Raw genomic sequence first — 25,697 nt, 5'->3', positions numbered from 1 at the left:
GACTGTCTCTTCTCCTTGTTGTGGCTGAGAGGGAAAGTAAGCCCTGGGTCAAGCAGGAGAGCTGCGACTCTCCAAGACCTCACAGGGCATCCCTCTTTACTTCACCACCCCTCCAAGGTGGCTTTGACTCCTTTTGGAGCTCACCAATGGGGAGAACACAGCACAGGAGCACTGAGACCCACTCTCCGTGTCTGATCTCGCTGCGACATCCAGCTATCTATTTATATAAGTTTTAGAAACCACATAGTTTTGAAATTATGGTTGGAGGAATAACTTCCATGATTATCAACATGAAGATTATCATTATCATTGGACTTCCGGTTCCGGCGGCTGACGGCGACAGGCAAGTCCCTTGCCCGCTCCCGCTCCCCGGTGGGCTTCCCCGCTTCTGGGGGGCACAGGACGCCCCGGAGAGGCGTCCTGCCGAAGGAGCGGCTTCGCGGAGGACCCTAGCATCGGCGGCGGCTGGTGGGGGCTTCTCCGCTTCGCTCCAGGCATCGAGGAGCAGTCTCGGAGGGCGCGCGTGCGTCTCGCTTCAGGCTGATCGGACGATGTAAAATTGAAGGAAGCAGCGGCGGTGTGGTGAGGCGCTTCCTCTCTTCATTCCCTTTTTCTTGATTTGATGGACCTTTCAGCAATTTAAAACATTAAACTCTCGGATTTCTTTGGAGGTGCGGCTGGAGGGAGGGGGATTTTTCCCCCCCTTGGACAAGCGGCTTGGAAAAATTCTGCTTTCGCCCTCAGGGGAAGGAGGAGGGGGGGAGAGCCAACCAATGATGCCTCACCCCTGTAAAAGTGATTTTCACTGGATTTAGCTCCATAATTTATTGATGAGCTGAGAACTTTGTGAACTTTTAAAACTTTACTATGCCTCTGAGCCCAAAGCTGGCAGGGCAAGATGGCACACTTCCGTTGTCTTCATGAACTGTGAAACCTGACTCCACCTTTAAAATTCAGGCTTCCGGTCTTTGTCTCCGTGTCACCCAGAAGAATCTCTTGTGGATTGTTACTTTCTTGAACTCTCTGGGGGAAAAATTCCTCTCTATTGCCAGACTGACTAAAGAAACTCCCCTCTGCTTGGATCTTCTGCCTCCTGGACTCATCTGTCTGCTCTACTTCTCCAGTTGTCCATTCTCCATACTGACTGATCTCTCTACTTTATAAACTATGTCTCCAAAAAGACCACCCCCTGGAAAACCTGGCTTTGCTACTTCTGCCCCGACATCTGCAACATCCAGTCCTGCCACACAGTCAAAGATCACAGAACTGATGCAACCTAAGAGTACAGAGATGGATTTGCAACAAATGCTTCAGCAACTTATACAGGGCCAGGAAGAAATTAAGAAACAATTAAAGGAAATGAAGGAAGAAATTAAAGAGAATCAAGTCCAAATCTATAAGAACTCACAGAGACTGGACCTTGTGGAGGGTGGGGTGGCGGAGGTGAGGGGGGGGTAGAAGCAGTGCAGAAGGGAAACAAAGAACTTAATATCCAGCAAATGAAAACAGAATTTAAGAGAATGTCCTTTTATCTTAGATTTCAAAATGTTATAGAAGCAGATGGGGAAAATATAAGGGATGTTATGACTAACATTCTAGCTGAATACATACATAAAGAAAAACAGCAGATGGAATGGGAGATAGACCTGGTCTACAGAGTGAATTCAGCTTATGCCAGAACACACAATGTACCCAGGGAGGTCCATATTAAATTCCTTAGAAAAAGCACAAGAGACGAAATTCTGGGTGTACAAAGGGGGCAAGCATTATTTATTTATTTATTTATTTATTTATTTATTTATTTATTTATTTATTATTCATGCTTCTAGACCGCCCCCTCTCCCAAAAGGGACATACCACGACAGGGAAATAACCATCTTGAAGCAGATCCCCAAAAAAATTAGGGAAAAAAGGAAAAATTATTCGCAATTGGCGAATAAATTATACCAGAAGGGGGTGTGGTTTAGATGGTTGATGCCTGAAGGTATGCTGATATTCTGGGAGGAGACAAGAATTAGAATCAATGCACCCATAGAGGCACAGGCCTTTATGGAAAAAAATAAAGCAAACCTAGAAAAAACAGAAGACTCTACAACGGTTATGCAGGACACGGGAGGGGCCGGAGCTCTGCCAGCGGGGGGAGAAGGGGCAACACCAAGAAAGCTCAGATCACAAAAATGAATAAGAAAACCACATTGTTATAAACAGACCGAAAGTAGTAATGAAATTATACGTAGATTATATATTACAATATATAAACTGGTTGAAAATATTTTTAGAATTAATATGCTGACTTTATATGATTATGTACTAATGTTTTATACCCATATGTATTTTATGAGTTTGGAGGGAGGGGGCGCCTGCCACACTTGCAACTGCCAAAATTTGTATACCCTTCCATTTACCCTTTTCCCTATAAATGTTAAAAAAACCAATAAAATTCTTTGGAGAAAAAAAAGATTATCATTATCATTAAACTAAACCTGTGTAAATCACACACATCATATTTTTTGGGAGCGGGGGAGATCAGTATTGTACAGAATACAGAGAACATCTAAGCCAGTGTTTCTCCAGCCAACATGCTGGGAGTTCAAATTGACACAATTTAAAGTTGCCAAGATTGAGAAACACTGATTTAGGCAGTGTGAAAATTTTCTCAGAAGGATGAAATAGCTAAAGATCCTACTAGACCAAGGGTGTCAAACTCAAGGCCCGCAGGACTAACTCTTGAGACAGTGAAGGACTGGCCCCCGGCACCTCAGTCCGCGCCCAGGTTGGCCAGGCGCTAATCTATAGCTTGATGGCAGCCATCAGGGCCAGAACACAATCAGCCTTAAATCCGTGGGCTGCCCTGGAGCCACTGAGGTAGTGCCCCACTGCCTCAGCCCTGCCCCCTTGGTGCTCACCACCTCCTTTGCATACACCCATGGGGCAAAGATGAGACTTCAGGATTGGCCCCTAGTTGGCTGCAGGGCTGTCCTGCAGATCTAATGCTCACAGTGCTCCAGGTCAGAGGGCTGCCATTCAGTTATGCTGCACCCACCATCAGTGGCCTGCTCGCTGGCCTGGTTTTGCAGCCCATGCAGCTTCCCTTTCACTGGGATTGTCCCCACCCCACCCCACATGGGAAAGCCACAGCTGTGGTAAGCACGGCCATCAGCAGAGTTGCCAGTGTCGCCCCCTCTCTCGTTCTTTCCTGAGTGTAGAGGAAGGAACGAGATGGGAATGAGAAGAGGGAAGGGAGAGAAGGGAGGAAGAAGGGAGGGAGGGAAGGAAGGAAGATGAGAAAGAAGGATGGAGAAAGAAAGCAAGGTTTTTTTGTGGCGAGTCAGCAAAAGAAGCAGCATTCCTTGACTAGGAAGCAGGCAAAAGGAGAAAGGGAAAGTAAACCTCAGACTTTGCAAACCAAGTGTAGTTCCTGCTGCTTGCAGGAAAAGAAGGAAGAAAAAGAGGAGCCAAAAGCTAAATGAGGCTGACATTGCTCCGGCTGGCAATTGATCTCTCTCACTCTGGCTTCCCTCCTTGGTTGCTCACCTCCTTTAGTTCCAAACTTTGCTTCCTTTAGTTCAGAGGCAGCCACATGGGGGAGGAGGAGGCGGCTGGGGTGGGTGGGTTTCTACTTGGGGTTTTTAATCATGAGGTTTTTCTTCCCCTTTTTCCTTGCCTTGCAGCATGGCTCTCCAGCTTTAGGAGCGTCATTTATGGGCTGGGGGCTTTTTCCTTCAGAAGAAAAGGCAGTGGGAGTAGAGGAGGCAGTCACTCAGGCTTGTAAGGGTCCCTTCTCCAACTTTGGATTCATCTTGTCTGTGTGTTTGTTTTATTTTATTTATTTTAATTAGATTTCTAGACCGCCCCCTCTCCCCGAAGGGACTCGGGGCGGTGTACAGGTATAAATTTAAAAAACCATATGAACAATAGTACACATAGCTAAAATTAGATTAAATAGCCCCTGTACGAATTTATAAAAATTAAAAACTTAGACCATAAAACCAATCATAAAAATTTAAAAATAAAACTGAGGTGGGAAAGCTGGAATTAGGCCAGGCCAGCTCCCTGAAACAGGTGGGTTTTGAGTTTCTGACGGAAGGAGCAGAGGTCCGTAGTCATTCTAATGTCAGGGGGAAGGTCATTCCAGAGGGTCGGGCCCATCACAGAGAAGGCCCTTCCCCTAGGCGTCGCCCGCTGGCACAGCCTAGTGGACGGCACCCGGAGGAGTCCCTCTCTGTGTGAGCGAATCGGCCGAAGGGATGTATGGGGCAGGATACGATCCCGCAAATAACTAGGTCCTGTGCCATGGAGTGCCTTGAAGATGATGGTCAACACCTTGAAACGCACCCGAAAAGCCACAGGCAGCCAGTGTAGCCCGCGCAGGAGAGGTGTTACGTGGGAGGTGTTGTGTGGCTTTTTTATCCCCCTCTTATTCTCCCTTCCTCTGATTTTTTTTGAAACAAAGGAGGTGCACAGAGGAGGGGTGGTGGTGTTCCAAAATTAAAAGAACGGCTTTTGAAATCCATAAAAAGTTATAATGCCAACCCTGGGCCAGCAATTTCTCTTTTTGGGGGGGGGAAAAACAAGCAGCAGGTATCTGAGTGGGCAAACCTGATAATGGCCACATTTAAATGCTGGGGGGGTCACTGTCAGCCTCTATGAGACTTGCTTGCTATCAGCTGCCATAGTAACGGGGAGGGGGGAGCATTGGCATTTGAGTAGGTGTTAGATTCGGGCAACGAGAGGACAGACTCCAGACGATAGTGACATAACAGCTCTTTATTAGTCAGGTAGTAGTGATCCGGCTGAATACGGGGTCGTGCAGCTCCCCTTTTATGGGGAGCCGGCAGACCTCCCGTCCAATCAGAACATCCCCTTGTTCCCGCCCTAGTGGCGGACCTGAGTGGAGACTACAGCGGTTTATGTAAATATCCAACACCCCTCCCCTCTTAGATGGAGTGTTCCGGTTAGTGACAAAGTCCTGTAAGTATGCGGGTTTCTGCCTCGTTCGGGTGGACCTGCGTAGTTCTGGTTGTGCCGGAATGGGCACCGGATCGGAGTGTCCTTTTTGTTCCACTGTCCTGGCTAGGGATTGTAGGTTCCCTTCTCTCGGGGACTGCTCCGTTCTTTCGTCGGTCTCAGGTTCCCCCCCTGGCTCTGCTGTGCCGTAGTCGTCTGCGATGTGCGTGTCGGGTGGTTGTGTCGGCAATCCTCCCGATGGTATGAGTTCCTCGATCGTAGGTCGGAGTGTGTCAGGCGGCCTCAGAGTTGGTCGATGTGTCTTTTCCAGTTCCTACTGTCTTCCAATTCTAACAAGTAGGAACGAGGTCCGGTGATGCCTATTACCTTTGCTGGAATCCACAGTGTCCCCCCTGCATAGTTGTGGGCGTGTACGGAATCCCCTAAGTTCCGAATTTTGCGTGTGGAGTCTGGGGGCGATGTGGCAGAGTAATTTGGGTGTAGACGGTCTAGGTGAGACCTTAGCCGGCGACCCATGAGGAGTTCAGCGGGACTCCTCCCCATCGTGGCGCTAGGGGTAATGTGTTGGATTAACAGATAGTGATTGATTCGTGTTTGCCAATCACCTGGGCCCATCCTAGCGAGGGCCTCTTTTGCAGAGCGCACCATTCTTTCCGCCTGACCATTCAATGCTGGATGGAATGGCGCGACGAGGGCATGCCGAATTCCGTGATTAGCTAAATAGGATTCGAATTGCATGGCCGTGAACTGGGGCCCATTGTCGGATACCAGGAGATCGGGCAGGCCGTGCGTGGCGAAAAGTCGCCGTAGAACCTTGATGACTGCCTCTGCCGTGGTCGAGGTCATCAGGACTACTTCTAACCATTTGGAGTATGTGTCCACAACTATTAAAAATGTTTGTCCCTGAACTGGTCCTGCGAAGTCTATGTGTATTCACGACCAGGGTGCTTGTGGTTTGTCCCACTCCGTAGCGGGCGCTTCAGGGGGGGCTGGCCTGGACTCCTGGCACGGATTGCAAGTGGCTACCCATTCCTCTATCTCCTTGTCCATGTTAGGCCACCACACATAGCTCCTAGCCAATGCTTTCATCCTTACGATCCCTGGATGCCCTACATGCAAAGCTTCTAATACATTTCTCCGCAGTTTGTGCAGTACAACAACTCGATCCCCCCACAATAAACAACCTTTCAAAACCGATAGTTCATCACGCCTAGACCAAAACAGTTTGAATTCGGGTCCCACAATCCCCTTGGGCCACCCCCTCCATACCTAAGTTTGTACTTGTCTGATTACGTTGTCCTTAGCAGAAAACCTAGCAACGTCCACAGAAGATACTGGCCCTGTGTCCAAGCAGTCAATCAAAAGGACCGGTATTTCTGGAGTGGGGTCGGCCAACAGTTCCGGTAACGGGCAGCGGCTGAGCGCGTCTGCATGCCCCAATGTGGAACCCGGTCAGTGTACCAGTTTGTAGGAATACGCAGCCAGGAAAACAGTCCACCTGGTCATGCGCGGGGAGAGGGAGACCGGTGTGGGATGGTTTCCCGCCAGTAGACCCAGCAATGGTTTGTGGTCTGTTATAAGTTCGAAATCGCGGCCGTAGAGATATTCGTGGAATCGCTTGACTCCAGCCACAGCGGCTAACGCTTCCTTGTCCAGTTGGCTGTAGTTGCGTTCCGCCGAAGACAATGTTCTTGAGTAGAAGGCGATGGGGGCTTCGTTTCCGTTTGGCATTCTGTGGCTGAGTACTGCGCCGACGCCGAAGGGTGAGGCATCGCAGGTCAACACCAGCGGTAGGGTTTGGCTGTACTGGATTAGCAGAGAGTCAGGTGCTTGACTGCGGCGAAAGCATCTGCCTCGGAACGTCCCCAGGTCCATTTTGCATTCTTTGCTAGAAGTCGGTGCAACGGCTCAGCGACGGTAGCTTTCTGTCTGAGAAAGACGCTGTATAAGTTAAGAAGTCCGAGGAGGAGCTTCCGGCGATGGCGGTCGCCTTCCTAAGCTCCTAAGCTTACCATGGAGCGTCCCGACTGGGTAGGAGGTTGCTGCCGGCCCTCATGTCATCGGAGGGCCGAGAATTGGGTAGCCCGACCACCCTGGCTTGTTTTGGGCTCGTTTTAGCCCACCAGGGTTGGTCGGAGAAGAACGGAGAGTGGAAGGAGCGGAGCGGCTGTGAGCGGCTGAGGAGGAAGCCGGGAGGCAATGGCGGCGGCACGCGCAGTGGCGCGAAGGCGCGAAATTTGAACTGCGTTGCGGAAAAAAATGCAAAAATATGGTAAAAAAGGAAGAGAATGGCACCAAAGAGAACAAGGTTCTCCCTACGACTCCAGAGAAGACAACGAGGCACTGGAGGCTCCGGAGAGGTGAGCAGATCAGGGAGACAGTCAGGAACGGCAAAGGGAGATAGCTACAGCGTTGGAGATGTGGAAAGAGCTGCAGCCAGGGACTCCTCTCTGACATTTGGCTGTAGCCTGGCTGCTCCCATGCTCCCGGGAACCTGGAGAACCTGGAGAATGTTCCTATAATTTTTGAGAGCTTTACCCAAATTGCAATGATCACTGAGGCGCCGGATGGGGACCAAGATGAATGTGTTGGGGAACCAGAAGTGAGGAGAGGAACTAAAATAACGGCTGGGGATGGCCTAGAACTTCAGAGGCCACTGGAGGCCCGTTTTAGGGCTATGGATGGGCCTGACTGATTGCCTAGATTAAAAACAGCTGGGCTCAGAATGCCCCACCCACCCACTAAGGATCCCACATCTGTAATTATATCTATCCTTAACCACCTTAGACTGTTTCCCATTTTTATGACATCTCTGCCTTGCTCCACTTTGGGAATATTTGAACATTCCCCCCCCCCGCCTTCTTTCCAAGTACTATCTGGATACTAAAGCCTCCAGCTTTAGTATCCCATTAAGACCTTAGCCCTCCGGCTATTGACTTTTACTACCTGCACCCTTACCCAATTGGGCTTTAATATTTTATCAATTTATTCAAGGTTAGACCTGCTCCGCCTGCGGGAGGCCCCTCTCTCGCAGGTATGGCCCTTGGCTCTTACAAGGGCCTGCCTTGATGACGGGTTTGTGAACCCCGAGAGGTGGAAGAAACGGAAGCTGAGGGGATTTTTAGTTAAATGTTTTACATTGTTTTTAGGGGGTTCCAGGGAGGGGTGGGTGGGTTAACCAGGCCGGGAGGGAAGCCAGCGCCAGTCGAACAGGTGAGTCCAGGAGGGAAGTGAGCGGGGTGGGGGGGGGAGAGGGAACAAATTATTCCGGTAGAGGGTTTTTTTATTACATCGGTCGCGGGGAGGGGGGGATGCGAGGACAAGAGAAGATCACAAGGTCGGTTGGGAGACCGTGGCTGTTGGCTACGCCCGGTCGTTTGTACCAACCCCCGCAGCCTAGGTGGTCAGGAACTACAGAGCCAGGGCCTGCGGCTGATGCTTTGCAATGCAAGGTCCGTAACCAACAAGGCCCCCCTCATTAGCGAGTTGATCTCGGAGGGGGAGCTGGACCTTGCAGGGATAACGGAGACCTGGTTGGGCCACGAGGGTGGTTTACCCCTCGTGGAAATGTGCCCACCGGGTTTCCGTGCATTCCATCAGCCTCGGGCCCTGGGTAAGGGTGGTGGGGTGGCGGTAGTTATACGGGATGGTCTGGAACCGAGAGAGTTCACTGTTCCTCAGATACCCGGTTGTGAATCCCTAGGTGTGAAATGGGGCCCAGGGAGGCAGTTGGGCCTGCTGATTGTATACTTGGCTCCTCGCTATACATCAGCGGCCCTGCCCGAGCTCCTCGAGCTGATCTCAGAGACGGCGGTTGAGATCCCCAGGCTTTTGGTCATGGGGGACTTCAACCTGCCGTCGACGGGAGCAGCATCTGAGGTGGCTCGGGAGTTCATGGCTTCCATGACAGCCATGGGCCTGACCCAATTAATTCAGGGCCCCACACACGAGGGCGGTCACACACTGGACCTTATTTTTGTATCTGAACAGTGGACGAGTGATCTGGGAATAGGGGACTTAGTCATTACTCCCCTGTCATGGTCAGATCACTCATGTCTCCGGCTCGACTTCCCTTCTGCTACCCCCCACCGCGAGGAGGCGGAGCCAGCCTCTCCAAGCTGGTACCGCCCCAAGCACCTGATGGAACCAGATAGGTTCCAGACGGAACTTGGGCCATTACCTGTAGCCCTGACCCGCGCTCGGTCGGAGGACCTAGTGGCCGCCTGGAATACGGCAGTGGCTGGGGCCTTGGACCGGGTTGCGCCTTTGCGACCTCTCCTGCGGCAGCGATCCACCCGAGCTCCTTGGTATACCGAGGAGCTAAGGGTGATGAAGCGCCACAGGAGACGTCTAGAGAGCAGGTGGAGATCCTCACGCTCCGAGTCTGATCGAACACAGGTAAGAGCCTATTTACGGACCTACCTTGTGGCATCGAGAGCGGCCAAACGTAGACATTGTGCCGCTCTTATTGCGTCTGCGGATAACCGCCCTGCTGCCCTGTTTAGGGTGACCCACTCTCTCCTTTCACAGGGGACGCGGGGGGCACCCTTGCAGGGTAGAGCAGAGAAGTTTGGGGAATATCTGCAGGACAAAGTCGCTCAGATCCGGAGCGGATGGGCCCCCTCCAGTGGGCCGGACGAGCCGTCAACAGTGAGTCTTGTGAGACCATTCTGGGAGGAGTTTGACTCTGTTGTCCCCGAGGATTTGGACAGGTTGCGTGGACGGCTGCGACCCACCACATGTTCAATGGACCCGTGTCCCTCCTGGCTGGTACTGGCATCCTGGGAGGTGACACGAGGCTGGCTTCTAGGCCTGGTGAACGCCTCATTGGGTGAGGGCTTCCTACCAACTGCCTTGAAAGAGGCGGTGGTGAGGCCCTTGCTCAAGAAGCCTTCACTGGACCCAATGGAGCTGGCTAATTATCGTCCAGTCTCCAACCTTCCCTTTTTAGCGAAGGTTGTTGAGAATGTGGTGGCACAGCAATTTCCATGACACCTTGACGAATCCGAATATCTAGACCCACGCCAGTCCGGCTTCCGACCCGGGCACAGCACAGAGACAGCCTTGGTCGCGCTGGCTGATGATCTCTGGAGGGCCAGAGATAGAGGTTGTTCCTCTATCCTGGTCCTATTAGACCTCTCGGCGGCTTTTGATACCATCAACCATGGTATCCTATTGCGCCGGCTGGAGGGGATGGGAGTCGGAGGCACCGTTTTACGGTGGTTCGGCTCCTACCTCTCCGACCAGTCGCAATGTGTGTTGACAGGGGGGCAGAGGTCGACCCTGAGGTCACTCACTTGTGGGGTGCCACAGGGGTCGGTCCTCTCGCCCCTCCTGTTCAACACATATGTGAAGCTGCTGGGAGAGATCATCCGTGGTTTTGGGGTTGAATACCATCTGTACGCTGATGATACTCAGCTGTACGTTTCAACCCCAAATCACCCCAGCGAGGCTGTCGAAGTGATGTCCCGGTGTTTGGAAGCCGTCGGGGTCTGGATGGGAGACAACAGACTCAAACTCAACCCCTCCAAGACTGAGTGGCTGTGGCTACCGGCACCTCGGTTCAGTCAGCTGACTCCAACGCTGGCCATAGGGGGCGAACAACTGCCCCCTGTGGAACGGGCGCGCAATTTGGGCGTCCTCCTTGATGCCCGGCTGTCAATGGACGACCATGTGGCAGCCGTGGCTAGGGGGGCGTTCCACCAGGTTCGCCTGGTGCGCCAATTGCGCCCCCTTCTGGACCGGGATGCCCTACGCACGGTCACTCATGCACTGGTGACGTCTCGCCTGGACTACTGTAATGCTCTCTACATGGGGCTTCCCTTGGGACGCGCACGAAGACTGCAGCTAGTCCAGAACGCAGCCGCGCGGGCAGTCATGGGGAGTACTAGGTACTCCCACGTAACACCGCTCCTGCGCGAGCTGCACTGGCTACCTGTGGTCTTTCGGGTGCGTTTCAAGGTTTTGACCACCATCTTTAAAACGCTCCATGGCATAGGGCCTAGTTACCTGCGGGATCGCATCCTCCCACATACATCCCTGCGGCCAATTCGCTCTCACAGGGAGGGGCTTCTCCTGGTGCCGTCCACTAGGCAATGCCAACGGGTGACACCAAGGAGTAGGGCCTTCTCTGTGATGGGCCCAACCCTTTGGAATGACCTCCCCCCCGACATTAGAACCACCACTGACTTCCGCTCCTTCCGGCAGAAACTGAAGACTCACCTGTTCCGACTGGCTGGTCTGGCATAATTCTTAACGTCTACCTCCTGGCATATATATTTCCTACTGGTTTTTTAGGGGACTTAATTTTATAAGACACTGAGGTTTTAAACTTTGTATATTTTAAATTATTTATTTAGCAATTACAGTTCTGTCTATTTTATCCTCCTCTTATTTATGTATTTATCCATTTAATAATTTTTAATTGTTATTATGTATGATGTTTTTGATATGGACTGTACACCGCCCCGAGTCCCTTTTGGGAGAGGGGGCGGTCTAGAAGTGCTAATTAAATTAAATTAAATTAAAAATTAAGGCCTGCAACTCGGTCTGATTTCGTGGTGTGGGGGCGTCCTGAATTGCTTTAATTTTTTTCAATGTTGGGTGTATCCCCAGTCCATCGATCCTGTAACCCAGGAATTCTACGCTGGGCACGTTAATTTGGCATTTTTCCTTTTTCAGGCGGAGACCCTTTTCTCGAATTCTGGCCAAAACAGTCCTAACACGCTTTAATAGTTGCTCCTCATTTGCAGCCGATACCAAGATGTCGTCGAAATACGGGACGACTCCTGGTATGCCCTGCAAAAGCCGTTCCATGATGCTTTGGAACAATCCCGGAGCGATGCTTACGCCGAATTGTAAACGTTTGCATTTAAAAGCACCCCTGTGCGTCACTATAGTTTGGGCCTCCACCGTGGCGCTATCCACTGGCAGCTGCTGATAAGCCTGTGCCATGTCTAGTTTTGCAAAAAAATTTCCTGGCCCCAACGAGTGCAATAGGTGCTGTACTACGGGCACAGGATATGCGCTTTGTTGTAGGGCGACATTAATTGTGCATTTATAGTCCGCGCAGATGTGGACTGACCCATCTGGCTTAACGGGGGTCACGATTGGGGTTTCCCAGCGAGCGTGATCCACTGGTTCGAGGATTCCTTGCTCTACCAGCTTATCAATTTCCTTATCTATTTTTAGACGGAGTGCAAAAGGCACTCTCCTAGGTTTGAGCCTGATAGGCGCCACATTTGGATACAAATTAAATGAGATTGGTTTGCCCACATACTTACCCAGGCCGGGGCTGAACACATCCTCGAACTCCTTAAAAATCCCTTCAGCACTGCTGTTACCCACGGCATTGATTCCGGTAACTTCCAACCCCAGGGCTTCGAACCAATCCAGTCCCAGGAGGCTTTGCAGGGGCGCGCTGGCTACGGTCACGGGCAGCTGTGATGTGATGTCTTTGAACTGGACTCGGAACGTGCCTTGACCCACGATGGAGACCCTGTTCCCCTGGTAGTCTCGAAGCAGGATGTCTGGTGTTCATAGTTGGCGCTTCTTTAGGCTCGGAATCGCCTTTTTCATCGCTGACCACGAGATGATCGTCAGTGATGATCCCGTGTCGACTTCAAGCTCGCAAGGGGAGTCCTCCAGGAGGACAGTGAGTTTCAGCTTTTTAGGTCGCTTTGTGCGGACCTGTCCTATCGTTGTGAGATAGGTTCTTAGTGGTTCTCTCTGAGAATACTCTCTCTCTGCTCTCTGGGAATACTCTCTCTCGGTTCTCTGGGAATACTCTCTCTGGGCGCCCTTTGTTTTTTCGCCAAGCCCCTGGGGTGGGCTTCTGTCGGCGATACGATGGCGGTTGCCATGTTGTAGCAGGGACTTCGCTCCGACACACCTTTGCAATGTGTCCGATCTTGTCGCAACGCTGGCAAACGACGTCTCTAAAATGGCAGGTAGACCGGGGATGATTCCCTCCGCAGCTTGCGCAGGGCGGCAAACAGGATTCGAATTTTCGCACCGGGTTTGAGTGGCTGCTGCGCATGCAATGGCTGTCTTCGCAGTCGCTGTCCTCGGTCTCCTGGTCGGTGGCCTCGTGATGCACCCGGGTCTGTCTGGTTCCGGATTGGGGTGCGTTGTACCCGCGTTGCAGCGTTTCTGTAGATCTGTCCGCTGATTCCGAAGCTCTCGCCTCATCCAGTGCTATTTGCAGGTTTAAGTTGGGTTTGGCCAACAACCGTTTCTGCAACCCAATGTCCCATAGTCCGCATATGAGGCGTGCTAGGATGTGTTCACCCAGATCCCTGAATTCGCAATGCGTTGCTGCTTTTTGGAGCGCTGCAATGTACTGGTTGATGGATTTGTCCGCCTTCTGGTTCCTCATGTTGAATTCGTGGCGGTGAACGTGGCGGGAAGGTTTTGGCGCGAAATGCGTCTGCAGCATTTGTTGTAGCGCCGTCCATGTTACCGCCTGGATGGGGGTTGGCTCCGATAGATCCCTGGCCGTTTCGAAGACCTCTCGACCGCAGTAGCTCAGGAACATATTCTTTTTCCGGGAGTCCGGTACTCCCATGAGATCGTTTGCCTCGAGGAAGCATTCGAATCTCAGCATGTAGGATTCCCAATGTTCGGCTACTGGGTTGTACGGGGTTGGTGGAGCGTGCATCGCCATCTTGTCTTGCGTTTGAATTTGCCGCGCTGAGATGGCTGCCGGAATTTCCGCTGAAATCCGGGGCTGGATCGAATCCGTGGATTCTTGCTAGTAGATCTTTGTCCTATCTGCCTCTCGATCCCACCTTCATCGCCAGTGTTAGATTCGGGCAACGAGAGGACAGACTCCAGACGATAGTGACATAACAGCTCTTTATTAGTCAGGTAGTAGTGATCCGGCTGAATACGGGGTCGTGCAGCTCCCCTTTTATGGGGAGCCGGCAGACCTCCCGTCCAATCAGAACATCCCCTTGTTCCCGCCCTAGTGGCGGACCTGAGTGGAGACTACAGCGGTTTATGTAAGTATCTAACACAAGGGAAGTGAGCTGGAGGAGGAGGAATGAACAAAAAGGGAGGTTTGCTCTCATCGCGTATTGCACAGCTGAATGGACTTGTTTAAGGTCAACTGTCCCAGCATACCAGATGGGTGAAAACACCTGAAGATGTGCCCCACAAGACATCATAAGGGTTGGATCCACTCCCCCCCACCGTCCCGCTGTGGTGGGAGGAGACTGAGTAGATGTCTGAGCTGCAAATTGAGGAGAAGCCAGCCTGAGCCAAATGGGCATAGGATAGATGGCGATTCTGGAGGAGTTTCCCCCTGGAATAACAGCTACCAGAAACCGGTGTAGAGAGGCTGCCTGGCAGGAGATGACAAAGAAGACCTCCTGCTGACTCAGGCCCTCCATCTCCTACACAAAGCTCTTGAAAGTTGGAGAGAACATGAGAGCTATGGGTGTGAGGAGGCTGAGGAAATAGTGGGGAGAGCGGAAGCCCCTGTAAACCCCAAAGTGATTCCTAGTGCTCAGCCAAGACAAGCCCAGGCAGCAGGAATTCCCCAGTGGGGGGGTAGTTCCCCGGAGGCACCGAATTCCAAAGGTTTCTCAGCTAGGAGTAAAATACGGAGGCAGCTGATGTGGAAATTGACCTGGCCAGGGGCTGGCACCATGATGGCCACAGCTGGAACAAGACTTCCCCCTCTGTCCCAAAAGAGGCCCCTAGAGCTGCCAAAGGGAGGTCAGCAGCCAAGCCCACGTCCACAGCATGCTTCAGTTGTGGAAGGGAGGGACATTGAGCTGCTGATTGCTTCACCAAACCTGATTCCAAACTGACCTCAACTGGAAGAAAGCAAGCCAAGAGGCCATGAGCAAAGAACCACGAAACGGCTCTGAAAGGTGTGGAAGTTGTTGAGTTTGGGAAAGTGAAACTGACTCCGACAATGACAACCCCCCCCCAGTAAGTCAGAATATGGGCCCCATGAACATTCCAGTGAAGTTAAGGGTGCCTTATCTGGCACCCAAGGGAAGATGCTAGCCCTTTTGGACTTTGGGTATACCAGGTACATAATTAGTCCAGAGGTGGTGGAAAAAATGGGACTGAGACAGAAGACAATGAAAGTGTCCATAGCATTTTGGCAGTTGGATGGGTCAGTAGCTGGGGGGAAAGCCCACTTTGTGACAGAACCAGTTGAGAGGTGGATGGAAAATCACCAAGAAACTTTGAGTTTTATCATAACCCCCAGAATGGAACAGCCCCTATTGCTCGGATTACCCTGGCTCTGGAAATGGAACCCTCATGTGAACTGGAGGAAGGGCTTGTGCATCCATTCCACCCAGCCGGGGAAGGGGGGGGAGAAAAATCCCCCTGCATAGCCAAAGTTGTGAAGGAGCTGGCAGTGAACACATTGTTGAGGAGGAGAAAATCCCCAAGGAATATTGGGACCTCAGGGAGGCATTCAGCAAGAGGGTTCCACCTCATCACCCCGCTGACTGCAGTATAGAAATCCTCCCAGGGGTGAAAGTCCCTAAGCCAAAGATCTACTTGATTACTTTGCCTGAACTGGAGGAACTGTGAACCTTTATTGTTAAAAACTTAAAATGGGGCTTCATCCAACCAGCTAGCCATGAGTGGCTGCTCCAATGTTGGGTCCCTTTGTCTGTGCATGGATTACAAAAATTTGAATGCCATTTGCATAGAAAATGTTTACCTCTTGCCCTTAATGAAGGACATGTTAGCTCATCTGGCCAAAGGGAAGATTTTCACTAAACTGGACTTCAGTTAAACTTACTACAGGGTTCAAATTAAGGAAGAAGATGAATGGAAAACTGCCTTCAACTGCCCTTTGGGTTGTTTCCAGTTTAGAGTGCTCCTGTTTGGGTTACAGGGAGCAGTAGCTGTGCTCATGCAATTGATTAATGAGGTGCTGCATGAGCATCTTTACAAGGAGGTTCTGGTTTACATAGATGACATTCTCAGTCACAGTGAAACCCTGGAGGGACATATAAAATTATTTCATTCAGTCCTGAAAAAACTCAGGACTGCTGAACTGTATGCCAAATTGTCAAAGTGCAAATTTCTCCAGACTAAAATTGACTATTTGGGTTACCACATATTGCATGAGGGGATTTAAATGGACCCGGAGAAAGTCCGGGCGGTCATGGAGTGGGGCGCCTCCATGCAGGCCTGACACATGCACCCAGAAGCAGCTGCAAAGTTTCCAAGGTTTTGCTAACTTTTATCGACAATTCATCCCTGCTTTTGCTAAAATTGCATTGCCCATTACAAATCTCCTAAAGACAAACGGAAATCGAAAGAAGATGGGCAATATGGGAGAAGGAAGCATTTGCTGTCCGATGGGCCCTGTTAACCTGGAGGCATTTCCTCGAAGGGGCGAAACACCCTTTTGAGGTGTTGACAGACCATAAGAACTTAGAAGCTTTAAAAACACCCTGGAAATTGTTGCCCATGCAAGTCCGTTGGGTGAAATACTTTAATTGGTTTAATTTCTCTCTACGCTACCTTCCTGGGGGAACGAACTTTATGGTAGATGCTATTTCTAGATTGCCCCAATATGGCCAGATGTAATCTGCCTGGTTATCCCCTCCAAGCAATTGTCACCAGAGCCCAGGGGAAGGCGGACCTGGATCTACCTACCGATTTAAGCAAACAGCTAAAGAAAATGCTAAAAACTGATGACTGGTTGAAGTCTCACTCAAATGAGTGCACTATTTGTGATGGCATCACTTGGGTGGGTGCTACGTTGTATGTCCCTGCCAGTCTTAAGGCAACTGTATTACAACAGGCCTATGATTCAAAATCTGCTGGATACTTTGGGTTTGTGAAAACATTACACCTAGTTAAATGGCAGTTCTGGTGGCCCTCTTTGAAAAAGGACTTAGAAGCCTACGTCACTAGTTGTCCTGTGTGTGCTTCTGCAAAAAGGCCACCTGGAAAGCCACCTGGATTACTCCAGAACATTGCTAGACCTGGTGCTCCTTGGAAGGAAATATCCATGGACTTCATCGTTGAACTACCTGAGAGTGGGAGAAATGCAGTCATTTGGCTGATCATAAACTTGTTTTCCAAGCAGGTGCATTTTGTACCCTACTCCTAGATTCCTTCAGCAAAACTCTTAGCTAAACTGTTTATTCAACATATATACAGGCTACACAGTGTGCCCAAATACATAATTTCAGACAAGGGGGTACAGTTCACCTCCCACTTCTGGAGGGAGTTTCTGAGGTTGTTAGGTTCCACCCAAGGCCTAAGCTCCTCCCATCACCCTCAGACTAACAGGGCTTGTGAATCGGCCAGCTCAGTTCCAGAATAATACCTCAGATGTTACGTAATTCATCAGCAAGATAACTGGGCCGACTTACTGCCATTTGCAGAGGTCACTTATAATAATTCCATACATAGTAACACTGGTTTCACCCAGGACTGAAATACTACTGGTTCTGCCTGGTTCGCTGGAATCGGTAGTAATAAATGCTTCTGGTTCCCCAAACAGGTAGTAAAAAATGCTTTAAAAAAAAAAAAACGGTTCCCGTGATCGCGCTGATTGTCACAGCTAATTACCCTTTTTTTTTACTTTTCTAAAAGTATATTTACTATCCATTCGCCCAACTGGTAGTAAAACAATGCTTTAAAAAGTAAAAAAAAGGTTCTGACTATCAGCTGTTTGACAATTAGCTGTCCTGGGGGATGTCAGAACCTTTTTCTTTTTTCTTTTACTTTTTAAAAGCATTTTTTACTACCTATTAGTCCTAACCGTGACTCTCTGAGGTTCTTGCTTGTTGCAGGAGCCATTTTGTGTGAAGTCCAGTTGCTTTTGCATTATGTGTGAGTCAGTTGTGTGGTTTTTGTGTTATTTTTGTGTAAAGTGTGACGTTGATTTTTGAGCTCTTTGTGGCTTGTTGTTGCAGGGACCGTTTTGTGTGCTTTTGCATTGTGTGTGAGTCAGTTGTGTGGCTTTTGTGTTGTTTATGTGTGAAGTGTTGGTTTTTGAGCTCACCCAGTCACATGACCATGACCACCAAGCCACTCCCACCCCAGTCACATGACTACCAAGCCACATCCAGAAAGCCATGCCCATAGAACCAGCAGGGAAAATTTGTAGATTTCGCTACTGGTTTCAAAGTGATTTCTGGTCAGGATTTTATACCCATCCCAGAACTGCTGCAGGAGATGCCACAAATCCCTTCCCTAATGGAGTGGATTGAGCAGCTTCAGCTTATCTGGCCCGTCATTCATAAGGCGCTAGATGAGGCTCACTGAGCACATAAAAAACAGATGGACAAGAAAAGAGTTATGCTGAAGGATTATCAAGTTGGGAATAGGGTTTTCCTGTCCACTAAATACCTACAGACTACCCAGAAGTCAGAGAAACTGTAAAGAAATGCAAACCCAGTCACGGTACATTTACCTAGGTACCCACAATACCTAAAACCCTTAGAAGGATCCATCCTGTGTTTCATGTTAGCTTACTGAAATCTGAACATACATCCTCACTTTGACCAGACCAACCTCCCCCTCCTGTTCCCCTCCTCATCGAAGGAGAGCAGTATTTCAAGGTCAAAGAGATCCTTGATTCCAGAAAACATAGGGGGAAAGTACAGTATTTGGTTGCTTGGAAACATTTCTCTTCCTCTCAGTCTGAATGGGTAAATGAGCAAGATGCCAGAGCCCTGAGGCTTTTACAGTTGTTTCACTCCAAATATCCTAATAAGCCTTAACATTATTGTTGTAAATGTTCCTGTATTTTGGGGTTGTTTCTACCTTGTCTATTTTGTGTTGTGTTCTTTTCCCCCAGGGCTAACGCCTCTACTGCAGAAGGACTAAATATCAGCCTCTATGATGCTTGCTTGCTACCGGCTGCCATAGTAATGGGGAGGGGGCAGCATTGGCATTTGGGTAGGGAAGCAAGCTGGAGGAGGAGGTGTGAATGAAAAGGGAGGTTTGCTCTCATCATCGCAACAAGTACATTCAGCGCAGTGTAGCATACATTATACCCAGTCAAGGTCAACCGTCCCAGCATACCAGATGGATGAAAACACCTGAAGATGCACCCCACATGACACCATAAGGGTTGGGGATTGGATGTTCAGCCTGGGTCTTTGGGGGGGAAGGATTTGGGAATATTTGCAATATGTAACTTTCGTGCCTTTAGTCTCAGATCTTGCTTTTTTTTGGTTGCTATACTATCATTTCAAACTCAGTAAAAGTACCTCTTCTCTAACAAACATGGAGATGGGGGTTTCCTTTCTTGGGTTTTGAATGGAGGCACACCTGACAGTCACCTTCTCCCCCAGCAAATGGAAGGGAGGGCAAAGAAGGAAGGAAAGAGATGGGAATGAGAAGGAGAAGGAAGGAGGGAGGAAGGAATGAAAGAGATAGGAAAGAGAGGGGGGAGGGAGGGAGGAAGGAGGGAGGGAGATGGAAATGAGAAGGAAGGAGGCTGGCCCTGCCCACCCTGCCCTCAACCACCCTGGCTACATCCAACCTGGCCACGCTCACCCCAGCCCCTGGGGTCAACCACAACCCTGATGTGAGTTTGACACCTCTGTACTAGACTATTATTAATAGGATGTTCGTGTAAGAGTAATATAAAAGAAAATGCTTGTAATATCAAAACAATATTATTTTAATATCTGTTTGCAGGGCTGCTTTTCAAAAAACAATTTTGTTATATCAGCAAGCACAAATAGCAATAGCAATAACACTTAGACTTATATACTACTTTATAATGCTTTACAGCCCTCTCTAAGTGGTTTTACAGAGTCAGCATATTGCCCCCAACAATCTGGGTCCTCATTTTACTGACCTTTGAAAGATGGAAGGCTGAGAGTCAACCTTGAGCGGTTCAGAATCAAACTCCTGGAGTGAGCAGTGAATTAGCCTTGAATACTGCATTCAACCACTGTGCCAAAATATTATCTTAGTACTGGTTATACTTTGCGCAATGGTTCTGGTGTAATATTCATTACACCAATCACACTGATTGCCAATTCATTTGACTCATATTTCAAGTAATTGTTTTACTCATTTTATACTATATTTTTTTAATCAGCCCATTATTATATCATGAAGTCTTTCCTAAAGGATGTGCAACTGTGAATGCAGATATCTCTTCATATTCACACTGTTCAGAATTTTGCATTTCTTTCCAAAAGGTGCATAGAAATGTACAAAAATAATATCTACATTAGTGAAAAATGTATAAACACATATATGGAATGAAGCTTTTAAATAATGTGGTTATTAAGAAAAAGGAAACATTTTTTTCAAATAAATGTGTTTCATACATATTTTGTTTTAAAAAATTGCAACCTGCTGAATAAATGAAGAAAAATAATTCAAAATGGACAAAATGAAAAACAGATTTCTCCATCCATATTTCTGCATTCATTCAAGAAATTAAACTGGATTATTTAGCAATTAAAATCACTTGATGAAGCAAATATTAGATGTTATGATATTATTTTTGTTGCAGTGCTGTTTTAATTATTGTCTCTGTTTGTATTTAGATCCTTCCATTGTTGATGGAAATGCAGAATCAGCAAAAGTTATTGATTTAATTCCATGGATGGAATATGAATTTCGTATAATGGCCACTAATATTTTAGGGACAGGAGATCCTAGTATACCATCACAGAAAATTAGAACAGAAGGATCTCGTACGTACAAAAAATGTTGCATTTTATTTAATTATTGTTTTGAGGTTCAAAATGATTATTTGATAACTTCAATGAATTACTACTTATGCAAAGTTGAACACATTTTCTATACATTCAAGCATTTGTGTTTCTGAAATTTTTCTATACTGGAATCACTTTAAATAACTTTACTGGAAGATATAAAGCCAAACTCATTTTGAAACAGATCTAATAGCGAACTGGCAGTAATGCCAGCAGAAACCCACACCTGATGCAATTACTTTTGAACATCCTGACACAATGTGTAGAGCAGTGGTTCCCAACCTTTTTCAGTCCACCGCCCCCTTGGTGCTACAAACTGATCCTCAGTGCCCCCCACCCAGTGGTGGAATTCAAATTTTTTTACAACCGGTTATGTGGGCGTGGCTTGATGGGCGTGGCTGGGGGAGTCATGTGACTGGGTGGTTTGCATGAAGGAATAAAGATAGTAACAGTAAAATTCAAAACTGTAACAATTAATTGCACATTTATTCAAAATCCAATTTAAAAATCTTTGTAGTTAGTTAATTCAACAAAATTGTTGAACATGATCCAGTGATGCCAGGTTTTCAAAGTCTGATAGTCATTTATCAAGAACCTTAGTAACTAGTAACTTAGTAAACTTAGTAAAATTTAGTAACTACTTCACTGTTCAGTAAATTGTTAATGTGATGGATGGGCTTGATGAAGTGATACCAGTTTCCCAATGTCTGGTTTTAAGTCACTTAGCAGGAGTCTTAAATCACCACATTCAGTAATCTGGAGTCATTTTCTTTGCTTGGAGACCACACTGAAGCCATGTTCCACCAAATATGATGTTGGAAATGCAACAAGGAGCTTCTTAACCACTGCCCATAGTACAGGATTGCAATTAGAAATTTCTTTCTGTAACTAAAACTCTTGGTACAATTTCTTGAACTTTGACTTCAGCTCAATGTCACCAACATTTGCTTGAACTATTTGATGAGATTATTGCATGGTACCTAGGGATTCCCAATATGGAAAGTGAGAATGGGAACATTTTAACAGATCTATATGTTCTTAGGTTATAATTTTCACTAAAGAACCATGGGGATGGAAAGGGAAATATAGACAATGGAGTCCAATCCCCCTCCTCAACAGTTTGGAAGCAAAGAATAACTCTAGCAAAATGTAGCCTTTTACCTCTTTGAGGAATCATTTATTATTATTATTATTATTATTATTATTATTATTATTATTATTATTATTATTATTATTATTATTATTATTATTATTATTATTATTATTATTATTATTGCATCAACAGAAGTGTATCACAGCGGCCAGTTGTTTCGCCAGATTTGGCATTAATTACTAATCGGGCAAAGGGTCATCCACAACTACATTACATTTTTCCACACTCATATTTGTGATTCCTTATAACTTCTTTAAACTAAACATTTTTAGTACAAATCAACCCATTGACATATATATCACTAATGCAATTTCCTATCTCTTCCATTGACATAATTAACACCTTATGTATTGAATACAAGTATATCAAGTATAGGTTAAACATGAATTGAATAACATCTAATTCAAATGTATAAGCTGTGAATTTATTATATAATCACAGGCAAACATTGCACTTATGCCTAAATCCTCTACCCACGCACATTATAAGACAGATAAAACTATCTTAGCTGGCTGTTGTAAATATTACTCTGCTAATTCAACAAGAAATGGTACTGCATGAATTCTTAATGCAGAACACAGCTAAAAGTGATTTTAGCAATTTTCTTCCCAAGTTAATTCAAAATGTATATCCAAATGTTTCTCTTATTTTTCCCCAAGCACTAGGTAGGATTATATTCAAAACCAGACACTTTTGCTGTGTGTGTGTGTGTGTGTGTGTATTTGCTTGCTTCTGGTCTCCAGAGTCAGAAGGGCCGGTTGGGACCCCCAGAGGTCATCTACTCCCACCCCAGACACTGCATCCCTGCCCCACATTCCCCAGCGCCACATTCCCCAGCCCCACCTCCTCTGGGAAGGCTACAGTGGGGGGGGATGCGGAGCCCCTGCAGAGAGCCCCTGCTGCTCTCCCTCACCCTTCACTCTTACTCCCTCCCTCTCTTCACAGGCCGAGCGGCCGCAGTGTTACTGGGACGGTGATCATGGATGTGCTGTCACCCCGGGGAGGGGAGGTCTGGCCGCCAGCAAAGGGCTTCCACTGAGGCACAGGCAAAATAGCGAGCGAGCGAAGGAGGATCAGGCAGGGCACTGAGGCCCCTTCGCCTCCCACTTTGTCTTGATGAGGTCGCTGCAACTTCCGGGCGCGGACGGACGGAGGTAACCAGAGCGGCCCGGGCGGGTGAGCGATGGAGGATCAGGCAGCTCTTTCGCTTGCTCGCTCGCCCGCCCCCCCGGGCTTCCCCACAACTCTGGCTACCTCCGTCCGTGCGCGCCCGCAACTGCAGCGACCTCATCAAGACAAAGTGGGAGCGAAGGGAGGAGAAATGGCCTCCCTTTGATCACTCGCTCCCCCCGCCTGTCCGCACTATGCTAGCCCTGAGCTCACTGATTGGCTGGCTCACCAATCGCCCCGCCCACCTCTAAGAGCCCTATCTATAGAAAGTCAAGCAGAAAAAAAGTTAACTGGGTTTAGATAGGGCTCTTAGAGGTGGGCGGGGCGATTGGTGAGCCAGCCAATCAGTGAGTGGGCAGGGCTAGCATAGTGCAGATGGGCGTGGGAAGTGAGCGATCGAGCAGCTTCTGGATGGGCAGGGGTGAGTGAGCAAACTTGTTCTGAATAGCTCGCTAGAGGAGGCCACCTCCAGCACTCCTTTGCCGCCCCCCTTGCCTCTTACCGCCCCCCTAAGCCATCTCACCGCCCCCCAGAGGGCGGTAGCGCCCACTTGGGGAACCACTGGTGTAGAGAATAGTTGACATGCTTGTAATCTTGATCCTATCAACTCCTTTGGTTTTCCCAGCAACACTAGCTCTTTTCTCTCTCTGGGAGCTATTGTGTTTCTAGTATAGCACTTTCCATAATGATTAGTCTGCTGTTGACTGCTGCTTTATCTTCCTTTTGTTCCTTCTGGGTTTTTGGATTGAATATATATATTCTCTGGAATTAATTTCATATTAACTAATATTGTTTTGTTACTTTACCTCTGCAGTCAAAGCACTGTGAGGGGTCTTTGGTGGCTCTGAGCTTACTTGTTTTCTTGCAGATGTTTACCCAAACTAGGTAACATCATCAGTGCTAGTAAGGAGTGCAGTTTGCTGTCAGTTTATATTCTAGTGGCTTTCCTGTCAGTGTTGGTGGGGGTAGTCATAGAGATTCTTTGATTGGGCTATTTGCTGTTGGCTTCTTTAGCAGTTTCTTGATTGGGGTATTGTCTGTCAAAGAAACTGTATGAAACTCAAATCATCATGCTTTGCACGATAATGGAGGGCTGTTTGATTTCTGAATTTCAGCCATCATTTGATTTGACATTTCGGCTGCTTGTGCCTTGTCAAGCGCCATCTGCAGGGTGAGGTTTGTTTTAACAAGAAGATGCCACTGTAACTTAACGTACCTCACTCCACAAACCAATCTGTCCAAAGAACATCATCTAAGTCTATGAACTTGCAATACAATGCTGCTTTTTGAAGGGCTGCAATGCATGAGTTGATGGATTCGCCCTCTGCCTGGTTTCTATTATGGAAAGCATGTCAGCAAGCAATCAATGAAAGTTTTGGTGCATAGTGATTCAATAGTTTGTTCTGCATGTTGTGTCCCATAGTACTGTCTGAACGGCCTGTGGAGCGAGGAATGCTCTGGCCTTCTCGAAGATGTCTGGGCCACAGTAGCTTAGGAACAGTGCCCTTTTTCTGTTTCTGAGATTCTGATGAACCCATTGGCTTCGAGGACACATTCGAAGAGAACAATGTATGTCCCATGTTTCAGTGGCTGGTTTATACAGAATAAACAGTGTTACTGCAGTCATTTCCAATGGACCAGGCAATGTAGGCTGATGTGTCTATGGTTGATGAATGGCATTACAATAAACAACAGATCATCTCCAGTACTTAGTTCTTGAGTGGATCTGTGATCAGTTCTTTTCAGCCTCAGTTTCCATCCTATCCTACCTTCATTGCCAGTGTTAGGTTCAGGGTGAGAATGGAGACGGGGCCAGAGTGTTTTCAGCAAAGATCTTTTTATTTAGTTCATACGAACAACAGCAACAGCTTGACTGACAGTGCTTTTTTTATAGGAAGCTGTCAGCCAGTCAACCAATCAGAATAAAGTATTTTCCCGCTTCAATAGTGGACATGAGTGAGAACTTCAGCAACTAGTTTCAGCTACTCATTTCAATACATAACAGATAATGAAACATTCTGTCAGAATATTCATGAACTGGAACAGAGGCATGTTAACAAGGTCAGCCAATGAAGATGCATAGCAACAACGTCAGCCAATGGAAGCTAAAACAGTTTGGAGTCTGAGCGTGGCTTAACTGAGTGCTGTGCTCAGCTCTGAAATGAAGCTAAAACTAATCTAGTCTGTCTAGCTCTGAACTCTGAACTGAAACCGATCTCACCTTTGCCTGTGTTTTGTCTGTAACTACTACCATGTTGGAGAATCTACAATTGGTATTGCACATTTACTCATGTGTTATTATGTATATAAAGAAGTTAATGAATTCTGCTGAATCAGTTATCTGTGTGTGCTTTCTGGATGTAATTGTCTGCTACAAACTCTGACAGGTTATGGGCCCAGAGTGCACAGAAAGACTAAATTGTAATTAAGCTGAGAGACTGCTGTTTTAAAAGAACCAGGCAGAGAAGGCTTTGCAGAATGGCTGTTGAATTTAAGGAGAGTTCTCTGCCTCATTTGAGACAGAAGAACTGTATAATTTGAGCTGCAAAGATGGAGACTTTGCCCATAATTTTGTCAGGGGAAATTTCACCCTGAGCTAATGAGGTGTAGACCGTCGGCTTTTCCAAACAGCATATCTTCAGAAAAAGCGAAAGTAAGACCCAATAACATGTTCTAATTAAAAAACAAAACTTTTAATATGAAAATAAGAAAATAAACAAATCTAT

At 47.7% G+C, this 25,697-nt stretch overlaps 1 protein-coding gene across 3 annotated transcripts in view; it reads left to right on the top strand.

Annotated features, from left to right (window-relative positions):
* CNTN1 (contactin 1) overlaps positions 1 to 25,697 on the top strand; it is a 410,973-nt gene that overhangs the window by 315,885 nt on the left and 69,391 nt on the right. For all 3 annotated transcript variants that reach the window (XM_081957448.1, XM_081957447.1, XM_081957446.1), the window contains exon 18: positions 20,478 to 20,627. In XM_081957448.1, the coding sequence (XP_081813574.1) occupies positions 20,478 to 20,627 (150 nt within the window). The remainder of the gene's footprint in view (positions 1 to 20,477; positions 20,628 to 25,697) is intronic.

This window comes from Natrix helvetica (genome assembly GCF_964273705.1).
Source record: "Natrix helvetica genome assembly, chromosome: 6".
Classification (NCBI taxonomy): Eukaryota; Metazoa; Chordata; class Lepidosauria; order Squamata; family Natricidae; genus Natrix; species Natrix helvetica.
This window is presented reverse-complemented; position numbering and strand designations above follow the sequence as displayed.